Below are 26,291 nucleotides of genomic sequence, written 5' to 3'. Positions count from 1 at the left end.
CTCTATGAGCAGGATTTTTAAAGCCTTGGCCCACATGACCTCTCTAAAACGTTGTCCAGGTCTCACATTCTGATACTTTGAGTAAAGGGAAAGCTGCTCCTATTTTGCAGGCTAAAATGGCTAAAATCTGTCCCTTGATCTTTACAAAGGAATTAGCCTCAGTGCAAGATATGAAGCAACCAGAAAGGAAATGAGGGACAAGGGACTCCACATGGGGAGAGGTGGGTACGGACAGTCAGGAAACTTGGACCTTGCTCCTGTTAACTTAATTATCACCAGGCTAAATATAGATTGAGTTCTACATGGATTATCAAATTATGACGTATTGTCCAATACAGCTTTTGTCTTTTTTTTTTTTTCTTAAGACAGGTACTGACTCTGTTGCCCAGGCTAGAGCGCAGTGGCATGATCTTGGCTCACTGCACCGTCCGCCTCCTGGGCTCAAGCGATTCTCCCACCTCAGCCTCCTGAGTAGCTGGAACTACAGGCGCACACCACCATGCCTGACTAACTTTTGTATTTTTTGTAGAGACAAGGTTTTGCCATGTTGGCCAGGCTGGTCTCGAACTCCTGGGCTCAAGCAATCCTCCCACCTGGGCCTCCCAAACTGCTGGGATTATAGGTGTGAGCCACCATGCCCAGCTGCTCTTATCTTATTGATGATAATAGTATCACAGTGATAATGCCTTACTTGTGCAACTGTGAAGTAAGCAGGAGGGAAGGGCAGAGGAATTAATATTTTAATTTTTTCTGTTATATAACAAGACAGCTACTTCAAGTGTGCCTGCCACAGAGCCTAATACACAGTTCCTCACACCTGCTTCCTTTCAGGCCTAGAGCCTTAGATGCACCCATCATTTAGACACAATTTAGAGACATCCTATCATTCAATCCCTCAGCATACATCTAAATTCTCTAGTTTTCATTGCTTCTATATTATACAGGAGGAAACGAATGCCGAGTGGTTAAGAAATTAATCAAGGTCTCACTGCAGTAGAGGGGAGTTTCAAATCTCGGTCCTTGTGGTTCAACAGCCCACTCACATCACAAAGCTTCACACAGCAGCTTTGACAAATATTAGACATACAATAAGTGCTTCTGATTTAAATTTTTAAAAACAAATTAAAACAACTTGAAGAATGTTAATGATAATCATAAATGTAGCTGGGCATGGTGGCTCATGCCTATAATCTCAACACTTTGGGAGGCCAAGGCAGGAGGATCGCTTGAGGCCAAGAATTCAAGACCAGCCTGGGCAATATGGCAAGATCTTATATCTATATATATTTTCTTAATTAGGTGGGTATGGTGGTGCATGCCTGTAGTCTAAGCTACTCAGGAGGCTGTGGTGGGATGGGAGAACTGCTTGAGCCCAGGAGTTTGAGGCTACAGCTAGCTATGATTGCACTACTGCACTTCATCCTGGGCAATATAATAAGACCCTGTCTCAAAAAAAAAATCATCTGTCCCAAAAAAAAAAAAAAAAAAAAGATAACATAAATGTCCCATGGCATTGAACTAGGAATCAAACAATCTGCATGAACTATAGTAACTAGGGTTACTTTTGGAGAGCTGTACTCATCAGCACTCCAGCTAAGTAATGCTGCAGTAACAAGTCAAGTGATGCCTAAGTCTCAGTACCTTAACATAACAACATTTCTCATACCAGTCCAACTCTGGTCAGCAAGCCACTATGTTCGTCTGAGGCAGTCAGTGTCCTAGGCCACCAACGGCTCCATCCCAGCACATAGTTCCATGATTGCTGAAGCTAGAGAAGTGAACATCACACACAGGCTCTTAAAGCATCTTCTCGGGGTCGGGCGCGGTGGATCACGCCTGTAATCCCAGCACTTTGGGAGGCCGAGGCAGGTGGATCACAAGGTCAGGAGTTCGAGACCAGCCTGGCCAATATGGTGAAACCTCGTCTCTACTAAAAAAAAAACAAAAAAATTAGCTGGGCTTGGTGGCACATGCCTGTAATCCCAGCTACTCAGGAAGCTGAGGCAGGAGAATTGCTTGAATCTAGAAGGCAGAGGTTGCAGTAAGCCAAGATCATGCCATTGCACTCCAGCCTGGGCGACAGAGATGCCGTCTCAAAAAAATAAAATAAAATAAAAATAAATAAAAAGCATCTTCCCAGAAGTGACACATTTCACTCCCATCTACATTTCTTTGGTCAAAGCGATTCATGTGGCCACATTTCAAAGGGGTAGAAAAGTGCATCCTACCATGTGCCTGGAAGGAAGAAAGCTGGACATATTTGGTAAATAGCAGAAATCTCCTTCTCTACCTCCAGGCAATCAGTTCCTATAGTTTTATCTTTTCCAAAATGCAATGTAAATGGAAAAGCCTTTTGTGTCCTTTTTGTGTCCAGCTTTTTTCACTTAGCACACTGCTTTGAGACTTTTTGTGTCCAGCTTTTTTCACTTAGCACACTGCTTTGAGACTTTTTGTGTCCAGCTTTTTTCACTTAGCACATTGCTTTGAGACTTTTTGTGTCCAGCTTTTTTCACTTAGCACAATACTTTGAGATTCATCTATGTCGTTGCCTGTTGTAGTACTTTGTTCCTTTAAATTGCTGAGTGAGATTCTGTTGCACACTTCCACAATTCCCCAGGGAAAGGACTTTCTAGTGTGTTTTAAAAGTCTTTCCTCCACAAATGTTTGCCTGGGCTTTGCTACAAGAGATCTTTGCTAAGTGCTCCTGTTCAGTGATATGTCATAGCTATATATTTTTCCACCATCAGCCAGTCATCGGCCTGCAGCTACTAGAGGAGCTAGAACTCCAGAATCTTCAATTGTCATGATTTATTTGTTTTGTTGGCTGATCAGTCTGCCCACTCACTCGTTCTTTATTTTAGTGAATGCCAACTGAGTGCCAGGCACTGAGCAGATAGTATTTAATAAGGATAAGATTGGTTCCTATCCCCACAGGATTTATGATTTTGAGCTCATTAATCCCTTCATGACATAGGAAACAGGTTGGAGAAGGAGTAAAGGGGAGATGATGAGAACACTTTGACTACAAGTCCAAGGTCTTTAGGGGCAGTTACTAGCATATCAGTATGGAGAAGACATTCAATTCTGCAACTGTCTTTCCTCTACTTTGTTGTTGTTATTGTTTTGTTGGCGGTGGTGGTGTCTTACTCTGTCACCCAAGCTGGAGTACAGTGGCTTGATCCTAACTCACTGCAGCCTTGAACTCCTGGGCTCAAGTGATCCTCCAGCCTCAGACTCCTGAGTACTGAGACTACAGGCATGAGCCACCATGGCTGGTCAATTAAAAAAAAAAAAAATTGTAGAGACAGGGTCTTGCTTTGTTGTCCAGGCTGGTGTCTTGAACTCTGGGCTTCAAGCGATTCTCCCACTTCGGCTTCCCAAAGTGTCATCTTTTCTTCTTTTGGTAACAGGAGGGCCCTATTGAAGAGAACCAATGTGCTATTTCTTCATAGTTTTCAATTCCTAGGGCTGGATTGTGGTAGCCACTTGGCACAATGAGCAGGAACTACAGGTCAGAAAGATAAAAAGATCCCAGGAGTAACGATATTTATGTTGATTTGTATTGAAATCATAGGAGACACTCATCGTGTTTTCCTATGAATTCTCCCCTTTAACCCTCATGGTAACTCTGTGAGGCAAAGATTATTATCCCCACTTTACTGATCAGGACACTGAGGGTCAAAGAACTGGGCAGCCTCTTAGGCCTGATGTCATCATCTGGGAAAACAGCCACAAAATGGCTGGAGAGTGTCTTGTACCAGTTGATGGTGCTGCAAGTATGCATGGGGTCAATACACATCAACATAAATACCTTTATGCCTGGCATCTTTTTATCTTTCTGACCTGAAATTCCTGCTCACTGTGCCAAGTGGCTACCACAATCCAGCCCTAGGAACTGAAAGCTGCCACAGCCGTTCAATATCCAGTATGGGAGAGGACTCTGACCTGTGTGATCTACGCATTGTGCCCCTTACCTTTGACTTCCCAAGCAACCGGAAAATGGCTCATTGCGCATTGCTGAGGTTTAGCCCAACAGTCTAAAACCACTTTTTGGCTCTTTATTTGCTGGCAATCAAAGCCTGAGGTGGAGGTTCTGTGTTGCCAGGTCAGTGGCACAAGCAGGATAAGCACTCAGGCCAGCTTATCGTGCACAGCAGAAGTTCCTTCCATTTTAGGTTCACAACAATTACCAGGGTGCAGCATTATTCACAATAGCCAAAATATGGAAACAACATAAGTACCTATCAACCGATGAATGGATAAAGAAACTGTGGCGTATATTACCACATGTGGAATATTATTCAGTATTAAAAACAGAGATCCTGCCATTTGCAACAATGTGGGCAACAAGGAACCTGGAGGACATTATCAAGTGAAGTCAGCCAGGCTCAGAAAGACAAACACTGAATGATCTCACTTCCACGTGGAATCTAGAAACAAGATGAACTCATAGAAACAGAGAGTGGAACGGTGGGAGAGTACAGAAATGGGAAGAAATAGATCAAAGGGTACATACGTGCAGTTATGTAAGATGAATCAGCCTCGAGATCTAATGTATGGTCTGAGTACCACAGTTAGTAATACTGTGTTGTATACTGAAAATTTGCTGAGAGAATAGATTTCGGGTGCTCTTAACACACATACACACACACACACATACACACACACACGAGGATATAATAATTTGCTTGACTATAATAGCCATTTCACTGTGTATATTAAAACACCATGCTGTATACCTTAAATATATACAATTAAAAAAATAAAATACAAAAAAAAACTAGTATGAGAGGAGAGAAAGTCTGAAAATGATGTGATGTTTATAAGTCTGCCTAAGCTGAGCGGGAGCAAGAAAGGGGTCAGTCCTGGGTTCCTGCTCAGACCTCAGCTGGGATTGTGAGCTGTGGGGCTTGGAGAGCTGAGTGGGTGGGGCTGGCTCAGGAGAGGAGAGCGCTACTGGCCACCTCCATTCATTTGGAAAGCCGTAGCCCTGATCCAACCTGCCAAAAGGTCACCTTCATGCCCCAAACTGCCATTATTGGCCTCCCCCAGTGCCAAGGTTTTTGCCATAAAGCATATGAGAGGCTCATCATCCCCGACCTGCAAGGTATCCAAGGAAGCAATTCATTCGTGAATGTGTATCTAGACAGGCAGCCACATCCCTCGGCCACCATGAGTGTAAGGTCCATGGCCCACTATCTTAAAGTTCTGCAGATTCTCCCCACCAGAGCACACAAAGGCTTACTTTCCCCTCTCTCCTCCAACCCATGAAGAGTTGGCATGGAAGGCGTAGTGGGAGACATTGAGGAGGAAATTGTAAGTTTCTGAATTGGTCACTTATGCTCTCCAATTCACATAAATAAAAGCAGATGTGATATCTAAGTTTGGCTTTCTGCCATTTAGGTCTGTTTGTCCATCCCTCCCTCCCTCCATCCATCCATCCATCTATCCATCCATCACCAAAAGTGTACTTCCCCCGTGCTGGGCACTGAGAATATAGAAATGACTCAGCCTCCACATTTGCCATGTGGAAGTTCACTGTACAACTGTTCCATTGTTTAAGTGATGCCCTCCTGTAAAGTAACTGTTGCATTCTAGTCTGGTTTTCTTGTTTGTAAGAGGAAAACACACAATGAAAATGATATTAATTTTATTGCATCATTTTGCTGACTAGAACGCCAGACTTATAGTGGATATAAGTATAAAAATAACCAAATTCTTACAAATAATACTTTGCTGCTACAGTACTGAATAATTAGTGGAGGTTGCAATTATAATACAACTTTAAATAACATTCTCATAATAGGTTTAACACAATCAATCAGGGGCTAAGGTTTAAAGGTTTACAAAGAGAAATCCAGGACAACATGAAAACTCCAAAAGTTCATATTCCAGCTACATGCTTCATTTAACCATCAATCCACCAACACAAACATTAACAAAACTCAGAGCAACTCATGATAAAATAGTCATTCTGTTTTTAGGACAGGCCAAGGTTAATAAAGAAAGGTAAATGAGTCGGATTAGTTTCCCAGGCAGAACTGATTCCATCCCATCCCTGGCCTATCCCATCCTCCCTACCCAAAAAATCTGTAATGAAGTATGGTTAAGTGCAATTTAAAAATCAGAATATGCAAATTCTTCAAAATGTCCTCTTTGAAAATGCCCAGGTGACAGACCCAGTCTCAGACCTGTCTCTTTTTAGACCTAAATGGTCCCCTTTGGTTTCACAGGGTCCAGATATGATGGAGTGTAACGCTACTGAGGATACTTTACTACAACAATTAATTGGCATTTAATACTTTCATGTTCCTACTATTTTAGCCAGTTCTCTTCCTTGGAGATTTAAGAAAAAGAAAAAAGAAAACATACCCAAAGGCAAACTCTACAAAACCAGTATCTCTGTTTCCAAAAACACACATGAGAACCTCAGAATGACATTTTGTTAAGGGAGGAAATGAAATGTCCCTTCTCATCCACACAAAAGCTTTCAGATAGGAAAAAAAAAGATGATACTAGGGGTAATTTCAAGTAAAATACAAAATATTGAAATACTGAACTTTGCGTTCTTCCTCTTTCCAAAGAAGTGCTGTAGTCTCAAAATTGGTGTATTTTAGAACTATGGGTCAAAACCCTAGTTTTGGGTGTGTTAGGCTAAACTTAGCCAAGGGCAACTGGACTGGACAGCTCCTCTTCTTCAGGCAGAGTTAAATCAGCTTACAGGACACCCGGGCACTTCACCAGGGGCCAACACAGTTTCACACAGGCATCAAAAAGCCATGCGAGGTGGGTGACCCAAAGGTGCCCGCTCTGGGAACTTTCACATCTGAATAGGTGTCATCCTTCAACAGCATATTCTTGGCTAGCCATCCAGCCTAGGAGTCCAAAGATGCTGCCTTCTGCCTTGGGCCCACTTTAAGAGTTACCTCTTTAAGAACTCAATCCTCACATCTTGAAGTTTTTGACCTCAGATGCCATCAGCCAGCTTGACTGAACCACCTATCAGCAATTTTGGCTCTAAATGACTTAGCTGCTTCTGAAAATATACTTCCCCTCAAAGGAGGAAGATGTGTCAGCGTTTAAGACATTCCACTGAATATGTTCCCAATTCTGAAAACAGTTCACAAAAATATGCTTCCAGTAGGTGGGAGCCATGGCCTTACCATGGGAACACGGCAAGCAGCTCTCAGATGGATGTGTATGTCTGACTGCGCTTGTCAGAAACCCAGGTCCTCGCCTTACACTTCCTATACCAAAGCCACGTGCCGGTGTGCTTCTTGCTGAGCACAAGCCAGCCACTATTTTCTTAATGACAAGTGTCTAAGAAAGATATGTAAAAGCCAATCTGAAAGCACATTTTCAAAAGGGTATTCAGCATTTTTTTTTTTTGAATTTCATATCATTAGTTTGGTTACTCCTTAAAAATAATATTAAGGTTCCTTAAAAGAAACTTATTTTAAAAGCCCTTTCTCCCTTGCCCTCTTTGATATTTAAGGTACACAGGATGGTGATGGGTGTGCCAGGACAGTGAGGCAGGGGCTACAGTGGGCAGAGCAGCTGGGGGAGTCAGGCAGACAAGGATTTCAGTCCTGCTTCTACAAGGCAAGCTATGTATCCTCTCTGAAGGTTTCTGTATCTGAGAAATGGGCACTTCCATGCCCACCTCTCGAGGATGCTGTGAGGAGCCTTGCCCAGAGCCTGGTCATGGTAGGAGCATGTCAGTTCATCTGCCTAAAGACACAGACTCCAGGGCCTTGGGCTGGCTCAAGGGGCAGAGGAAAAGACAATGCAATAAGACCCTCTGGAGCTTAAACCAAACCACTGATGCCAGGGAGCCAGCCAGCCACCCTTCCCTGCTGCAGTGTGTGATAGGACACACAGATGCCCTGCGCCCAGCTCTGCTCTACAGAGGTTTAAGCATCATTTGAGCAGTTACACATCACTTGCCCCGTCCTCTCACCTTCCCCCAGCTGTGGGATATTGCTGCAGGATTGTGGCATCTGTGCACGTGAATCACACACCCCAGCTGCAGGGGCTGACATGGAGCAGTGTCTGGGCAGAGAGCCTTGGTGTGCCAAGTGTGCATCCAGGCCTCTTCTGCTACCGGGTGTTTCCCCTCGGCCTAGGCAGGACCCTTCTGCAGCTAGGAACCCCATGCAGGAGTGCAGCTGGCCCTCCCTTCCTCACAGGCTCACAGCCATGCTTTATTCATGTCCCCTTAGAGCCTCATGCTCTGGAGGTGCCTTCCCCGCCCCTACACGCCTCCTGGAAACTGTGGAGACGGTGTGAACTCAACCTTGTGGGTGCCTCCTTTTTTTCTCAGTTAAAACAACAACAAAATAAATAATCCACTCCATACGGAAGAAACCCATGAAGAAGCAGCATTCTTGGAACTCACAGGACACCGTTTTCTGGAGGTTGGGATTCTTCCCAAGAATGCTTTTGGGACAGAACACTTCATTTTGTGGAGCTGAAGGTTTCTGGCTCCGATAGAGGAGATGATTTGTCAGCTGTGATGTCAGCTGAAGGCAGCAGGAGTGTGTGCCTGGGAATAGCCTTCCTGCAAGGCTCTTCCCACAGCTGCGGGTCCTGGGGATGAGCAGGCGTGCTGTGGAAGGAGCCAAGAAGCCAAGTCTGTGGGCTCAGGTGAGCTGCAGGAGCTCGGAGCTCTCCAGTTAGGTGCGAGGCCGTGAGCCACAAAGGGCCACTGGTTCTACAGAGAGAGAGAGAGAGGCAAGGCCCAAGATTTCAAAAAGGCGATACTTTGAAATTTTAGGTTAGCCTCCACTGATAAAAGCAGTTCTCCTTTGATTTATCTCATGGATGAGTGCAATTTAACTACTAAAATGCACCTCCCCTAACTAGGGCTCTTGCTACAGCAGGGTGATGGTGAGTGGTGGAGACCACGGGACACAGGAGTTCACGCTTAAAACCATCAGGGCCAAGGATTATGTAAGAATAGGGATTATATTTAGAGGACTTTGAAGAAACAACCATGCCCGGGGCAGAACTGTCCCAGTGGCTGCACCATTTCCAGAAATGTGTGTGCTGCGGTGCTCCCCGCCTCAGGGTGGAGACAATTCTTTTACCTCTGTATCCCTTCACTTCATCCACAACCACGATGCCCCAAAGCAGGCCAACAGACAGTTCCACAGGTGGCAATTAAAGACACCGAGTACTGGATGTCTCCCTGGCAGGACCCACGTCACAGGCATAATAAATAAGAAGAGTGGAACTTCCTTCCCGAAGGTCAACCCTCACTTCCTCGACCAACCGGAAGTCTTCAGTTCTCCCACACTGACTGGAAGCAGAACCACATTTCTGGAGGGTGCGACACAGCCATATAAAGAGGTACAAATGACTGGGTGAGGAAAAAAATAGTTATTTCTTCAGCCAAATAAACAGCTTTGAGTGGTTGAAAGTTTACATGGGGTTTGTGGACGAGATTCTGGGTACAAAGTGCTGCAGTAGCAGGTGAGCAAACTCACATGTGGCTCCATCTCGGCTCCCTGTTCTTCCTCAGGAATCCACACAGCTTCCCAAAGCACTGTCGATGCAGGAAATCTAACCTGCCTATTCAGCCCGTCCCTCTAAACACATCCAGCTGCAGGGGCTCATCAAGCTACTTTCCCAGAGTGGTGAAACCTGCATTCAGTTTGACATTTCTCCTCCTTACGCAGCTGCCTCTGGCCTCCACGATGGTGGTCAGAGTCCTAGGCCCCAGGCTGGACCCTCATGGATGAAAAATGCCCCCCTGCCTGCAATCGGCCTGCAGAGCCTCCAGCTGAAACCAAATGTAATTTGTTTTGCCTTGATCCAGGCTTGTTTGAAAAAGTGAGATTTAACTGCAAAGAGATTAAAAAAAAATCTTAAATAAATGTGTCACCTTGACTTAAAAAAACACATTGCAATTGTGTGCTGTGCCTCACACATTTCCTCATTGTGGGGGTTGGCTTGGAAACTGTAGCATAAGACAACCTAGAAACATATGAAAACACTGTCCGTTCAGCGGCGACGTCTTCAGACTTTAGTGGTACGCTCATCCTCATCTGTTGTTTAGCACACAGGCGCTGGGCAGGAAAATAGTTAACAAGCCAGTATTTTGCTGCAAATGAATCACCAAATTGCTGCCTATGGAAGTGTCTCAGGAAAGGAAGCCTTCTTTCTGGAACAGTCTTGAAACAGATCCAAAAGGAAACCTCCCATCCAATTTACTAAAGTGCAAATGAAGGGAAAACCAGGTCCCTGCACTGATGTCTAGTGGTCTGCCCTGGCTAATAGTCGCCCTGGTGCCAGTGCCATGGTGCAGTCACTCAGAGAGACTCTCTTGATACTGGCCCACATTCACGTTCACAGTAACAACAAAGGTGCCGAATGAGCAGCCTGTGGTTCCACATCCACCTGTCCCCTCCACTGTGGTCACGCCCCGCATGCCTGTCCCTCTTCCTGCTTGCCACTCAGCGTGGCTCCGACAAATCCTGAGCGCAGCCTCCTGGTGCGGTCCTCTGAGTCAGAGGTCCCAGGCGACTGGCTCAGAGCAACGAGTCCCTCTCTCTCCCGGCCTTAAAAGTAGTCTCTTCTTCTGCTTTCATCACTGATGAAAGACGGGTTATACTGTCCGGGGAAAATGCAAGAATGCCGTGATCCTGGCAGTCCAGTGTAGGCCGGGTAGAGTCCGTTTCGTTCAAGTTCTGGATTCCTTACACTTGTGGGCTGGTGGCCAAAGAGAAAAGAAGAAAAGTCAATTTATCTTTCTTGGGTTTAAATTACAGTGTTAAATTCCAATGATTCTAGACCAATGTAGGAAAAGATCTGGGTTTATTCTGTATGATGTGGTTCTACTGATTATTTCTAATTTTTTTAAAGTGTCTTTCTCTCTGGAGCACAACCCGCTTTAAATCTTTCCTGTCCCTGCCACCATGCAGAAGGCGACTAATGCAACTGGAGGAAATGACCTTTGTAAAGTCCTACGACCACCTAGTTGCAGGTGGAGTTAGGACCCCAAACCAGGAGGCCAACAGCAATCCTCAAGTGACCAGTTTGATCTCAAAAAAAGGCTCTCTGGGAATAAGAGGGGCTACTTTGAGGAGGCCTTCATAGTAGCACCAAAGGTAAATTATTTCTTGGCAGAAATAAAATACTAGCTACTGTGTATCATAAATGAGTCGCAGGAGAGCCCAGTGTGGGAATCACCTGGACGACACCTGAGCCCACTGTGTGGAACAGCTTGTCTACCCAGGTGACAGTTTCATGCCCTAAGCTTAGGCTCTGCCTCTACAGACTGCTCAGCCAGCTCTTTTCTTTTTTCTCTTCTCTTCTCTTCCCCTTTCTTTTCTTTTTCTTTCTTTCTTTTTTTACCTTTCCCTCTCTTTCTTTCTTTTCTTTTCTTTTTCTTTCTCTTTCTTTTTTTTTAGATGGATTCTCACTCTGTCGCCAGGCTGGAGTGCAGAGGCGCGATCTTGGCTCACTGCAACTTCTGCCTCCTGGGTTCGAGTGATTCTCCTGCCTCAGCCTCCCGAGTAGCTGGGCTACAGGCACACACTACCAAGCCCAGCTAATTTTTGCATTTTTAGTAGAGACGGGGTTTCACCGTGTTAGCCAGGATGGTCTCGATCTCTTGACCTCGTGATCCGCCCGCCTCGGCCTCCCAAAGTGCTGGGATTACAGGCATGAGCCACTGTGCCCGGCCTTTTTTTTTTCTCTTTGAGACAGGGTCTTGCTCTGTTGCCCAGCCTGGAGTGCGATGGCACAAACACTGTTCACTGTAGCCTTGACCTCCTGGGTTTAAGTGATCCTCCTGCCTTAGCCTCCTGAGTAGCTGGGACTACAGGGGTCCACCACCATGCCTGGCTAATTAAAAAAAAAAAAAAAATCTGTAGAGACAGGGGCTCACCATGTTGCCCAGGCTGGTCTTGAACTCCTGGGTTCAAGCAATCCCCACACCTTGGCCTCCCAAAGTGATTACAGGGATTACAGGCATGAGCCACCGTGCCTGGCCAGCCTGCTATTTTTGGAATAAAAATGGGGTTCATTTACATTCTTGACTATATTTATTTAAGGCAACTCTTTAATACCATGGAAACATGCAGTGAAGTTGGTTCCTATGATGCCACAGGCCTGTTTGTTGCTGGTTATTGTAACGTGCTGGGGCTGAGGGGTCCTGAGCAAAGGATGTCAGTGTGGGGACACACTGGGGTAAAATACCTGCTCAGTTATGGCTTCAGTTAGTAAAGGAAAAGGACTTTCCTGATGAACAGAGAAACAAAGCCCTATGCAGAAATATTAATGGGAATATTTTCGCTAGAGCTAAGTTTGTATCTCTTTATGTTTTTATCCTTATTTATAACTTTTTGTTCTTCCTTTAGGTTCAAAATTTTCAAAAATTGAAATAAACAGCTCCTTAGCATGAACAAACTTGTCCCTCCCATCCAAAGTCTGAATCCTCATGGTTAATTCCCACAGCAACCCAGAGGGATTACGGTTTCTGTAACAAGATTGTCTAACACTATTAAGTCCCCTTGGGGCAAGGTTTCACATTTATTGCTATTCCTCAAACAGCCGCACACGGCACGAGAAGTCACCTGATAACCATTTACTTTTCAGCTCAGATAAGCCTGTTAATGTTTGCTTTATGGTTGATACAGTGATATGAAATGAGCTGAACAGTTTACAGGAATATGACACAGGTTAAATTCAACGTGGAAGAGAAGCAGCAAGAGTTCAAGGTTGTCTCCTACCTTTCCAAATGATGCAGTCCAGGCTGGACATAGCAAATTATTAAAGGCCTACTGAGTATACAATATTCTAAACCTGAGAAGTGCTTGTTGAGGATGACATTGAATTGTTGTTCTCTTTATACCTTTTCCCCATCCCCTAGTTGGTTTTTTTGGTTGTTTATTTTATTATTATTATTATTATTATTTTGAGATAGGATCGCACTCTGTTGCCCAGGCTGGAGTGCAGTGGTGCAATCTCAGCTCACTGCAACCTCCACCTCCCCGACTCAAGCAATCCTCCCATCTTAGCTTCTCAAGTAGCTGGAACCACAGGCAAGCACCACCATGCCAGGCTTTTTGTAGAGATGAGTGTGGTTTCTGTAGAGACATGGTTTCACCATGTTGCCTAGACTGGTCTCAAACTCCTGGACTCACAAGATCCTCCCACCTTGGCCTCCCAAAGTGCAGGGATTACAAGTGTGAGCCACTGTACCCAGCCACCAATCCCCTAGTTTTAAATACTTAACCACACAAGGTAAGCATGGCAGACAGGAGATAAAAATGAAAGGGCCAAAGCCTAAATATCACCAAATTCTTGCTCTACCTTTCAGTTTCCATTCCTATAACTTAAAAGCAAGTTTAGTAACAAGAAGGTTACTGTTACAACCACATAAATATAATGTGCTTTATGGAAATATCCTTCATAGCAACACTGATAAGTACCATGCAAATAGACTGCAGGTAAACTGAATAGCAAATCAGAGGTACATGCCACTACTCTTTAACCCTTAACTAACTGTAATGCTTTTACTACAACAAAACAGAATTATTTTACTTCTCAGAGGAACCAGGGGCCCTGGGGTCATCCTGACACAGGAATACACACCGAGTAGTACACATCCGTCATCTGGAGGAGGTTTTTGGTACTTCCATTCTCATGCATTTCAATAGCTTCTCGGCCCCATTCCTGTGAGCGAGGATTTTTGGGGTATTCAGCATATGGGGACATTTGGAAATCTCCACTTTTGAAGATGAGTTTGCTTATGTCGTTTTTATTCTTTCTGTGGGATACAAAAATATTTGTAAAGCTCAATTCTGTAAGGAAGTGATATCTGTGAAAGCACCAACTATGATTTTATAATGTAAATTCAACTGAAAGCTACCATTATATTTCTGTGTAGCTGCCCGCTGAGTATTATTAGTATTGTTTTATTTGGTATTTGCCTACAACAAGTAAATATGCAGTTAGGTGCAAAAAAAGATGCAAAAAGTCTTCCAATCCCAAAGGACCAGATTATCAGGGGTAGGGGGACAAAAACAGTGGCAACAGAGCAGATCTAGACTCTTCTACAGGACAGAGATTACTGTGTCTTGGGGGTGGCCAGGAAAACAAGGGTCATAAATTCACAGAATGCTGGAGCCAGAGGGGCCCTTAGACACATTCTAGTCCAGTGGATCCCGAGCTGCCCAAACATCAGAATTTACATGAAGAGTCTGGGTGTCCCCCAGATTGACTGAAGCAGGAGCTCTGGGGAAGGATACGGCAGCTCCAGCTCAGTAAAGAGACCTGACTTGTCCTTTTGGTCACCTTTTACTACTAGAAGGCTTGGAACTAGAATTCAAGCCTCCAACTCTCTGGGCAGTGCTCTTTCTACTACAAGAAGCAAATATTTCACAAGTCATAAAAACAGAACGGTTTGTTTATGAAAAAGTCCACCTATTTATATACCTGTACAATTCTCATTTCAGCAGGTTAGAGAAACGCTACTTGTGAGATTTCACTGATGGCAAATTGTTGGAATCTGTGTTCTTCACCTGTCTAACCGGCCCAGGACCAGAAGTTTTAAATTATATTTGTCACGGATAGGATAATCCGAAGTCTTTTCTTTCTACCTCATTAATCTACAAATAAGTTTTCCAGGGAAGGCATAAAGTGACTCGGGGTCATAAAACCGAATGCCCAGCGTGTGGCTTAGGTGCTGGCTCTTTGTGGAAGTTGGGAACAGACCTGGCACTGCGTTGCTTCCTGGTGGGTGGGGTACCTGGGCTCAGACAGAGATATACTCATGCGCAACTATCTTCTCTTCTCAGGAGCCAGCAGGTACAGGCTCCTTCCCCAAATGGGTACACCATATAGTACAGAACACATAGCAGATATGAGGCTTCTGTCCCTTGAGTGCTCAGGTTATGTCCCTCTAGGTAACCTCTAGGTAATTACTAGTCTCATCCCCTGAAGTTTATCACTCATATGGTTTATCCTTGATGATTTGCTAGCAATTTGGAAAATGACAGGCAAAGGCTATACCACAAGGCCTGCATTCCTAGTTGGTAGTTAGAGCACATTGCTCTCTGCTGCCTTTTTGGAGACAGAGGATATCTGAAAATGTCCTTTATGTCAGCGGTAGAAAAGATAACTAGCTATTTTGGGAGGTTCCCCTCATCTGTTACATCTAGATAGTTCCTGCCATTATTATCATCTAAGTCAGAGGTAATAATTTTCCCCTATCTGAATAGATCATCATGGAGAAGGGGAATCAATTTCCTCCTCTCCCTTCCTTTTCCAATAGCAACCCAATCTCAATGGCTTCCAGGAAGCCCAAAGCATCCCACATTGCTGCTACAACCTCTCTACTGCAAAAATATTTCATCTTTCTTTGTCTGCTTCTCTTTCTCTCTGTATATAGCTTTACAGAGAAACCGTTCACATGTCATACAATTCACTCATTTAATGGTTTCTAGCATATTCAGACTTGTGCAACCATCATCACAATTTTAGAACAGTTTCATCACCCCAAGAAGAAACTCCATATCCCCTAGCCACCATCTTCCAATTCTCCCCTTTTTCCCACGACCCTGGCCCTAGACAACGATTAATCCACTTTCCAACTCTATTAGATTTGCCTATTTCAGATGAGTCATACAAATAGAATCACACAATAGGTGGTCTTTTGGGACTGGCTTGTTTCACTTAGCATATTTTCAAGGTTCACCCCTGTTACAGTATGTATCAGTACTTCATTCATTTTATGCTGGAATCATATTCCATTGTAGAAATACATCATATTTTGTTTATCTACTGACAAACATTGGTAGAGTTTTCACATTTTGGCTATTGTAAATAATGTTGCTGTGAACATTCATGTAAAGTTTTTGTGTGAGTACACCTTTTCACTTCTCTTGATATACCTAAGAGTGGAAGTGCTGGGTCAAATGGTAACTCTGTCTTTAACTTTCAGACTTTTTCAAAGCAGCTGCACCATTTTACATTGCCACCAGCAGTGTACAGGGGTTCTAATTTTTCCACATCCTCACCAGTGCTTGTTATTTTGGGATTTTTCTTTTCTTTTTTTTTTTTTTTTGAGATGGAGTCTGGCTCTGTAGCCCAGGCTGGAGTGCAGTGGCATGATCTCAGCTCATGGCAACTTCTGCCTCCCGGGTTCAAGCAATTCTCCTGCCTCAGCCTCCCGAGTAGCTGGAATTACGGGTGCCCGCCACTACGCCCGGCTAATTTTTTATATTTTTGGTACAGACAGGGGTTTCACCATGTTGGCCAGGCTGGTCTCGGACTCCTGACCTGAAGTGATCCACCCGCCTCAACCTCCCAAAGTGCTGAGATTACAGGCTGAGCCACTGTGCCCAGCTGCTATTTTCTGGGGTTTTGTTTGTTTTTAATAGCCATCTTAGTGGGTGTGAAGTGGTGTCTCACGGTGGTTTCGATTTGCATTTCCTGGGTGACTAATGATGTTGACCATCCTTTTGTGTGTGCTATGATCAGGATATGGTTTGTCCCCACCCAGTCTCATGCTGAAATTTAATCCCCAGTCTAGAGGTGCTGGGGGATGGGGCCTACAGGGAGGTGTTTGGGCCATGAGGGCAGATCTCTCATGAAAGGACTAATGCCTTTCCTGGGACAGCTGGTTGTTCAAAAGAGCCTGATACCTCTCCCCCAGTCCCCCACCTCTTGCTTCCCTTCTCATCAGGTGGCTCCCTTCATCTTCCTTCAGGAGTGGAAGCAGCCTGAGGCCCTCACCAGATGCAGATGCCCAGTCTCAAACTTTCCAACCATCAGAATTGTGAGCCAAATTAACCTTTTTCTTGAGAAATTACCCAGTGATATGGTTTGGCTGTGTCCCCACCCAAATCTCAGCTTGAATTCCCACGTGTTGCGGGAGGGACCTGGTGGGAGGTGGCTGAATCACGGGGGAGGGTCTTTCCCATGCTGTTCTCATGATAGTAAACGAGTCTCATGAGATCTGATGGTTCTATAAGGGGGAGATCCCCTGCACAAGTTCTCTCTCTTTGCCTGCTGCCATTTATGTAAGATGTATCTTGCTCCTCCTTACCTTCCACCATGATTGTGAGGCTTCCCCAGCCATGAGGAACTGTAAGTCCGTCCATTAAACCTCTTTCTTTTGCAAACTGCCCAGTCTTGGGTATGTCTTTATCAGCCGTATGAAAATGGACTAATATATGCAGCCTCAGGCATTCCTTTACAGCAACACAAAATGGACTAAGACAGCGTGCTTACTGGCCATCTGCATATCTTCTTTGAAGAAATGTCTATTCAAGTTTTTTGTCCATTTTTAAAATTAGGTTGTTGAGTTATAAGAGTTCCTTCTATATTCTAGATACAAGTCCCTTATTAGACATATAATTTGCAAGTATTTTCTCATGCAATCCATATTTGCAAGTATGGGTTGTCTTTTCACTTTCTTGATAGTGTTCTTCAGAGTATAAAAGTTTTTAATTCTGATGAAGCCTAATTTATTTACTTTCTCATTTCCTGCTTGTGCTTTCAGCTATTCTTTTCTAATAAAGAAAATGAAGTTTCATTTACTACCCTTCTTTTTCCTCACAGGCACCAACTATCGTGAATTCCCTTTTTCCTTTTATTAAAATGGGTTAGTCACATTACGATTTAATATTGTGAACCATCTCAATTATTCTGTAAGAGAATAGAATCTGACCCTTGTATAGCACAGGCAAAGGAACAGGACTGGAATCTGAACTCTCATCACTTACCTGCAACAGGTAACAATCAGTGCGATGCCTAGGATGAGCAGGAGCCCACCTCCGGCAGCTGCGATCACCACAGTGATAAGCTGATAGGCTAAAGGTAAAACAAACAAAAAGGCGGATTGGCTGGAGGTAATGAAGGAATGAGTGAGTTCTCAAGAATGGTCTCCCCTGACTCTACAGTCGCCACCCTGCCTTGAGGGGTGCCCGCGCCTACAACTTCCTACTCTCTGGCAAGGGATCCTCAATGGCTATCTCCAAGCCTCTCCGTATTGAGAAAGCTTCTTTTTTTTTTTTTGGAGACAGAGTCTCATCCTGTCACCCAGGCTGGAGTGCAGTGGTGCGATCTCTGCTCACTGCAACCTCCGCCTCCCAGGTTCAAGCGATTCTTCTGCCTCAGCCTCCCGAGTAGCTGGGACTACAGGCGCCTGCCACCATACCTGGCGAATTTTTTGTATTTTCAGTAGAGACGGGGATTCAGCGTGTTAGCCAGGATGGTCTCAATCTCCTGACCTCGTGATCCACCCGCCTCGGCCTCCCAACGTGCTGGGATTACAGGCGTGAGCCACCGCGCCCGGCCAAAAAGCTCCCTTTTTTGGGCTGGGTGCAGTGGCTGACGCCTGTAATCCCAGCACGTTGGGAGGCCGAGGCGGCCGGATCACAAGGTCAGGAGATCCAGACTACGGAGAAATCCTGTCTCTACTAAAAATACGAAAACTACAGGCGCGGTGGCGGGCGCCTGTAGTCCCAGCTACTTGGGAGGCTGAGGCAGGAGAATGGAGTGAAACTGGGAGGCGGAGCTTGCAGTGAGCCGAGATCCCGCCACTGCACTCCAGCCTGGGCGATACAGTGAGACTCTGTCTCAAAAAAATAAAACTAAATAAAAAAGTAATGCAGATAACGCAGAATCTTTTCTTGGCCACTTCCCACCCTTTGGTGTTGTTTAATTTTTTGAGTTAATGGTAATAGTAGATATAAAAATTCTTTTTTTTTTTTTTTCCCTAGACGGAGTCTTGCTCTTGTTGCCCAGGCTGGAGTGCAATGGTGCGATCCCAGTTCACTGAACCTCCGCCTCCTGGGTTCAAGCGATTCTTCTGCCTCAGCCTCCCGAGTAGCTTGGATTACAGACACATCCACCATGCCCTGCTAATTTTTTTGTATTTTTAGTAGAGATGGGGTTTCACAATGTTGGCCAGGCTGATCTCGAACTCCTAACCTCAGAAGATCTGCCCGCCTTGGCTTCCCAAAGTGCTGGGATTACAGGCTTGAGCCACCATGCCTGGCCTAAAAATTCTTGATTCAGTTCTAGATTTTTACTTCATAAAATAAAAAGGAGGCAACCCTAGGTTAGACTCCCCAATTTTATAAGGAACATTACTGATCAGTTAAGTCCAGAGTCTGGGAATCATGCATCAATCATGCTAGGGACTGAGTAGCTCCTCAATAAATACACATCAAATTTAATTACCAGAAATTAGCAGTGATTAAGCAAGTACATATCATATGTAGAAAGCAATATTAAAAGCTTTAGTTGCTTTTATATCTATGTATTTCTGGCAAAATCATATATTCAATAAATTCTATTAAATATTCCGGTTGACTTTTTGGTTGTGGAAATATAATGAAAATTGTGTTCTCTAGTTGTAGGATCCAGGATGAAACACCAGTAGCCGGATTCTCAATAGTAAATTAAGATTGGAGCCATGCTGTCTAGGGTCTCATGCTCTCTTGTCCTTGTAAACAAGGATGAGGTACAGGGCTGACACGCTCCTCCCCTCCTCACCAAGCTCCCAGAGCACTAGGTGCTGGTTGAGAGTGAAGACAGGCAGCAGGCAGACTGTGAGCAAATACAAGCCATGCAACAATTTACCTATCCTTTTATTTAAATAAATAGCATAGAAACCTGACTATTATGTAAAACCATCAGTATTAGGATACAAAAACTGTCAGTATTAAGATACACAGGAAACAAAGCCAAGCCACAGAATAAACACATTCTCTTCCTTATCTCCCAACACATATATTTGAAAGTTTCTTTTTTAACAAAAGTGAAGACAGAAAACAAACCTCTTGAATTTATCCACTTTTCTTCATCTCCCCCATCATGGCTCTGAGCTACCATCATCCCTTGTCTGGACAACTGTAGCTGCTTCCCAAAACATCTACCTGTGCCCAGTCTTGTCCACTCACTACAGAAAGCAAATCTGATCTTGCCATTTCCCTGCTTTAAAAAACCCTCCGTGGCTCCCTTTTTTCCTAAAGACCAGAGTCTAGCTCCTGCTTATCCTTCCACACCAAGTTAAATTTTCTCATTTCCAACAAAAGAAGTAAGTATCCATTTTAGAAGTGACCCTTGCAAGTGGCTGCAGCTGTGGCAGGTTCCTGTTTGAAACAAGCAGTTTTGTCTAAAAAGAGACACAGATAGTGTAGAGCAGTGCTTCTCAAACTATCTGTGGTCAAGGACCAGTTTTTTGGTTTTTTTATTTTTACAGAGTCTGGCTCCATCGCTCAGGCTGGAGTGCAATGGTGTGATCTTGGCTCACTGCAACCTCTTCCTCCCAAGTTCAAGGAATCCTCATGCCTCAACCTCCTGAGTAGCTGGGATTACAGGCAGGTGCTAGCATGCCCAGCTCATTTTTTGGTATTTTTAATAGAGACGAGGTTTCGCTATGTTGGCCAGGCTGGTCTTGAACTCTTGGCCTCCAGTGATCCGCTCACCTTGGCCTCCCACGGTGCTGGGATTACAGGTGTGAGCCACCACGCCTGGCCTGAGGACCAGTTTTTGCTTGCTTGTTTGTGCTTCTGGTTATCCTTTTTTTTTTTTTGAGACAGGTCTCACTATGTTGCCCACACTGGAGTGCAGTGGCACAATCACAGTTCACTGTAGCCTTCAATTCCTGGGCTCAAGCAATCCTTCTGTCTCAGTCTGCCAAGCAGCTGGGACCACGGACGCCTGCCAAGCAGCTGGGACCACAGGCGCAGCTAATTTTTGGGTTTTGTAGGGACAGGGTATCACTATGTTGTCCAGGCTGGTCTTGAACTCCTGGTCTCAAGTGGTCCTCTCACCCTGGCCTCCCAAAGTGCTGGGATTACAGGTGTGAGCCACTGCACCCAGCCTGATATTCTTTTTAAATAAAGAAAATAAAGTCCCATGTGCTCCTCCCCTCATCTGTCCCCACAGGTACCAACTATCATAAATTTAACTTTCTCATTTTTTTTTTTAAAGGAGTTGACTGTGGGCTGGTATATTTGTAAAATATAATAAAACTCTTTTCCAAGGCTCCCATGCTTGGATGTCACAGTTATGTCAAGTTAATATAAACATTTCTAAGTGCTCACTCTCAACTTCTGTGTCATCTTGCCACAGTCCAGTAACACTTCCCACGGCAGACCACCAGTTGCGTAGCACTGGCATAGATGAGGGCTTCTCAAACTCCCGTCTGCATCTCAGTCACCCACAAGCCTTGTTAAAACCCAGATTCCTGGTCCCTGCTCCAAGGGATTTGGTTCAGTCGTACTGGGCAGGGGCTCAGAACCTGCACTTCTAGAGGCTTCTATGGGATGGTGCTGCTGCCAGCCAATGGACCAGACCGTGGGTAGCACTGGTTTTGATTACACAGGAGAGGAAAGAGCACTGAGCTGAAAGCCAGGGGACCACCCAGCACACAAGCAGAGAGAAAGAGTCTGGGAGGGAGCTCACCAAAATGTTTGCACAAGTTAGTACTGCCTCGGGTAATGGTGGAGAACTTGCTTTCTTCTTTGTGCTTTTCTGCATTTCCCAAATTTTATTTACATATTTACATACGTGCACACGCACACACACACACATACAGACACCCGTCCCTGAAATCTTGACATTGTGTATAGATACACACACATATTTTTTAAAGAGTTCATTTGAGGTTCTTTGGCAGCCATGTCACTGTAACCTTGTAATATCCCCCACAGATCTTCTTAAAATCACTCTACAAATGATCTTTTGGGGTTAAGTACTGATTTTAGATTTATGATGATGTAGAAGTGCACGGATTTGAATAAGTGCCAGCTGAAGTGTTTCCTGCTTCAGAGGTGCTCTGAATATTTATTTAGGTGAGACAGAGGCAGTGAATGTCATCTTAGGTTTGTCTGTCCTATCCTTTCTAGTGTGAAAAGATTTTCCAGAATGAAGAGCTTGGAATTCTTAGTCCTACTTTCTTCTTGGCATTTGTTGACATTTCAGTCTTTCTCAAGCAATGCCTCCATGTTTCCCTGATTCTTCACAGCTTGACATTGTTGTCATCACTGTTAGCATCTTTCATCAAACCAACAGCACATTCTGGGCCTTAGCCTTTCCTCAGAGCCATATTTGTCTATGTTTATATGCTTATTTGGATGGGATCTACTGGACAATCTGCTTAGCCACCCCCCTTCTGAGAACTGTGCACCCCTTCCAACTGCAGCTGGGGGTGGGCACACTCCGACATGTAACACCATCCCCTGGACACAGCTGGCTGGGCTGGGAATAAACCCACCATCCAAACTGGATCCATTAGTTACTTCCCAGGAATGTGGGAAAGAGAGGGCCATCGCTTTCAAAATTGTGAGCTAGTGACCTCCCCACCCCTGACCAAGAGCTGCTCGGTGACCCTATTTTCCATCATGTTGTCTGGGAAGGACAGCCTGTGTACAGACACACGGTGAAGAGCGGAGATGAGACATGAGGATGCAGTCATGGCAACGTGTGCTCTCACAGGAAGCCCCTTGCTACCCTCAGCTGCTGAGCTTCCTTCCCCCACTTCCTTGGTTCCTGCCACTCCTGATGCCAGGATCCTTCCAATAAACTCTCTTTGTCGCTTAGGCTAGCTAGGCTCACTTACTCCAGGAGAACCTTAGCCAACCTTCCTTTAAGATTCTTGAACACATTACAGAACTTTCTAGGTAGCCACATTAGTTTTTATCTTACAATGCATTCAGTTCTCTCTATCTTTTCCTCACTGAGCTCACTCGTGATTTATAGTTAGAATTTTGCCTTTTATTTTTTAATCTTTTTTTGAGACAGGGTCTTGCTCTGTCACCCAGGCTGCAGTGCAGTGGCATGATCACAGCTCACTGCAACCTCAACCTCCCCAGCTCAAGTGATCCTCCCACCTCAGTTTCCCGAGTGGCTGGGACACTAAGTGCATGCCACCATGCCTGGCTGAATTTTTTTTTTTTTTTTTTGGTCTCGCTGTGTTGTCCAGGTTGGTCTCAAATTTCTGGGTTCAAGCAACCCTCCCTCCTCGGCCTCCTAAAGTGCTGGGATTACAGGTGTGAGCCACTGCACTCAGACAATTTTTGCCTTTAAAATCTTTCCATTCCTCTTCCATCTCTGTTCACAGCGTTCTTCTTTTCCCCTGCACCTTCTGAAATTCACCTTTTTCAAGTCTACAGGCAGGGTGTGAACATACCCAGTGCCCACCACTCTCCACTGTGACAGTGCCCCACACGATTCTGTCACTTTCTCCTGATGTTTTACACAACTCTATCCCTTCCACCTCACCAAACAGTCCTCGCTAGTAGGAGGGTTGGGTACAGAGCAGCAGTTCCTTCTCCCCAATCCCTGCCTTCCCCCGTTTGAAGTGAAGGGAGGCCAGTCAAGACCGAATAAAATGACTGCTTTTAGCTGAATGAGACTTCCAGTTGCCTTCTGGGTAATATTAATAGATTCTCCCTCCTTCCTCCTAAGCAGTTTAGTGCTGTCTTCCTGGATGTATGTTCTGAGTGACTCCCACCACCACGCAGCACTTCTACTGGTTTAAGTCTTTTATAACACAAGGCAACGACTGGGTGAACACAACTGAAGACACCTTCTACACCTGCCGTGAGACCATGGGTTGGGCTGGGGAGACAGTGCAGACTGACATTTAAGCGGAATGTCTGACTTCACGGGAAGAGGGCTGTCAGTGGGGAAGGCAGACTCTCACTCCCTGCTGGCTGTGCTGGGAGGCTGTGGGGAAGAGTTCTCCTCTGAAGAGGTGCAGACCATTTGAACGAAAGGATGACCTACAAAAGAGACATGTGGCAAATATGACAGAGGGATGGAAAAAAAGTCTGTGGTCAGAAAAAAGTAATCTAGGAGAATTACGTGAGCTCTATAATCACAAAATGACAATAACCATGAAACAGAAAAATGGGGCCAGGCGCGGTAGCTCACGCCTGTAATCCCAGCACTATGGAAGGCTGAGGCAGGTGGATCACCTGAGTTCAGGAGTCGATACCAGCCTGGCCAACATGATAAAACCGTGTCTCTGCTAAAAATACAAAAAGTTAGCCAGGTGTGGTGGCGAGCGCCTGTAATTCCAGCTACTCGGGAGGCTGAGGCAGGAGAATCCCTTGAATCCCAGAGGCAGAGGTTGCAGTGAGCCACGATCGTGCCATTGCACTCCAGCCTGGGCAACAAGAGTGAAACTCCATCTCAAAAAAAAAAAAAAAAAAAGAAAGAAGAGAAAACCAAAAAATAAAACAAAAACAAACAAAAAACAGAAAAAAAATGGCTTAGATGACAAGAATATTTTAAAAAGAGACTTTTGAAAGGCAGTGAGAGAAATGGTTAAGCAAATTACAGTATGTCCATAGAGCAGAATTCCACAGGACTATCAAAAGTGACATTATAAAATCATGTAAGTGAAAACATTCCACAGTTTACTAGTTTTAAAAGCAGGTCACAGAACAGTATATTCAGTGAGATTCAATTTCTGTTAAAAAGACACACACATCTATATCTCTGGAAAAATACGTAATACCAGTGTTTCTCAAACTTTAATATGCATATGAATCTGCCTATTAACTAAATTTATGGGCTTGGTGAAAATTCAGATTTGGATTCAGTGGGTCTGGAGTCGGGAGTCCGAAGCTGTGCATTTCCAACAAGCTCCAAGGTGACATGGATCCTGCTGGCCTATGCCCCACACTTAGTAGTAAGGAAACGTGGTGAACATAGTGTTTAACGGGTGGTGAGATTGTTTACTTTACTCTCCTCTTCCCTTAACTTCTATTTTCTAATTAATTTGGGTTAAAATAGGGGAAATTAATGGGCATGTGCTGTATTGTTATTTTTTTTAAAAGGAATTTATTTTAAAAACAGAAAAAAGGCTAAACAACCCAAAGTGTCATGAGAGCAATTATGAAACTGTGAGGAGGAACCAACGTAAGCTTCCAGCAACAGAGGAAATGCGCACGCCCTAAGAAAAGGGTGGAAGCACGGGGAGAGAGAGACACGTCTGATGACACATTCCTAAAAGAATTCTGGGGCCATCTGGCAAATGGTATATTTGCTATTGTATTGGTGGAATCTGGGATATAAACAGAGAGATATTTTACATGTTTAGAAAATTAAAAGGAGAGCAGTGATAAGAAAGGTGCAGACCTGCGCTGCCCAGGAGCGGGGCCCCTGCTCGAGCAGGGCCTGCTCTTCCACAGGTGGTGAAGACTTGAGAGAAAGGCTTGTCCTGCCCTTTCCAGTTATTTATTCATTTATTTATTTTTTGAGACAGAGTCTCACTTTATCGCCCAGGCTGGAGTGCAATGGTGCGATCTCAGCTCACTGTAGCCTCTGCCTCCCAGGTTCAAGTGATTCTCCTGCCTCAGCCTCCCGAGTAGCTGGGATTACAGGTACATGCCACCACTCCCAGCTAATTTTTTTATTTTTAGTAGAGACGAGGTTTCACCATGTTGGCCAGTCTGGTCTCAAACTCCTGACCTCGAGTGACTCTCCTGCCTCAGCATCCCAAAGTGCTGGGATTACAGGCGTGAGCCACCGTGCCCTGCCCTTTCCAGTTTCTCTGTAAGGAGTAAGGACTGAACTCTGGGCACAACTAGAAAGCGAACAGAAACTTTTACAGGGGTAGGACACAGGTTATGCCTAATGCCCAAATCTACTGGAGTTGGATGATTGCAAGGAATGTAGGAGCAAGAAAATCTTAAGACTGTGTGCTTGGCTGGAAAAAGCCAGCCTCCCCAGCCTCACTGGGCTTGGGTAGAGTACGTGCCCTAAGAAGTCTGCATAGAGAAGAAGCATTTCTTGCCTATGAAAAATCCAGCCTGAGTCACAGCCCAGGAAGGCCCCTGCTGTCTTAGGTGGCAATAATGGGAGTAACGGTGGTGGGCGGTCAGAACGCTGATATTTGGCACAAAACATTGAATTCTGAGTCACAGACTCCCAAGATGCTATCACCATAGAGAGGGATGAATTCCCAACTCCTTAACCAACACCCAGGTCTGGGCCCAGACCTCAGAGAAAGAGGCAGGTGGCAAGTGCTACTTATTATCAGCCACTGTAATATTAACTGCCTTGCAACACTGAAACTAATAGAGATATCAAAATGATAAAGTGATATTTACACGCCATCACAGAATAACAACAGTTACCACACTAATGATAAGCTGCCAGTTCCAAAAGGTGGCCAGGAGCAAACCATCCAGACAGGCCTCTGCCCTCTGCTGGACACAGTGACTTGGACTAATGGGAAGGAAAAGGAAGTCTGAGGCATCAGAGAGAAATCTTGGCTACTTCCAGAACCCCACAAACATAATGGGGAGGGC

At 44.8% G+C, this 26,291-nt stretch overlaps 1 protein-coding gene and 1 long non-coding RNA gene across 2 annotated transcripts in view; one reads left to right on the top strand and one right to left on the bottom strand.

The window, feature by feature from the left end:
• LOC126949190 (uncharacterized) overlaps window positions 1-18,957 on the top strand; it is an 80,797-nt gene extending 61,840 nt beyond the window's left edge. Inside the window, exons 2-3 of the long non-coding RNA XR_007723610.1 lie at window positions 16,697-16,789; window positions 18,738-18,957. This is a non-coding gene — a long non-coding RNA (uncharacterized LOC126949190). The remainder of the gene's footprint in view (window positions 1-16,696; window positions 16,790-18,737) is intronic.
• The window catches only part of HEG1 (heart development protein with EGF like domains 1), an 89,368-nt gene continuing 68,710 nt past the window's right edge, over window positions 5,634-26,291 (bottom strand). Inside the window, exons 16-18 of the mRNA XM_050781579.1 lie at window positions 17,739-17,826; window positions 13,603-13,777; window positions 5,634-10,713 (exon numbers count right to left, since the gene is read on the bottom strand). Of these exons, the coding sequence (XP_050637536.1) occupies window positions 10,564-10,713; window positions 13,603-13,777; window positions 17,739-17,826 (413 nt within the window). The 3' untranslated portion in view covers window positions 5,634-10,563. The remainder of the gene's footprint in view (window positions 10,714-13,602; window positions 13,778-17,738; window positions 17,827-26,291) is intronic.

This window comes from Macaca thibetana, chromosome 2 (assembly GCF_024542745.1).
Source record: "Macaca thibetana thibetana isolate TM-01 chromosome 2, ASM2454274v1, whole genome shotgun sequence".
Taxonomy (NCBI): Eukaryota; Metazoa; Chordata; class Mammalia; order Primates; family Cercopithecidae; genus Macaca; species Macaca thibetana.
The sequence above is the reverse complement of the archived record's forward strand: the minus strand, read 5'-3'. Positions and strand labels throughout refer to the sequence as shown.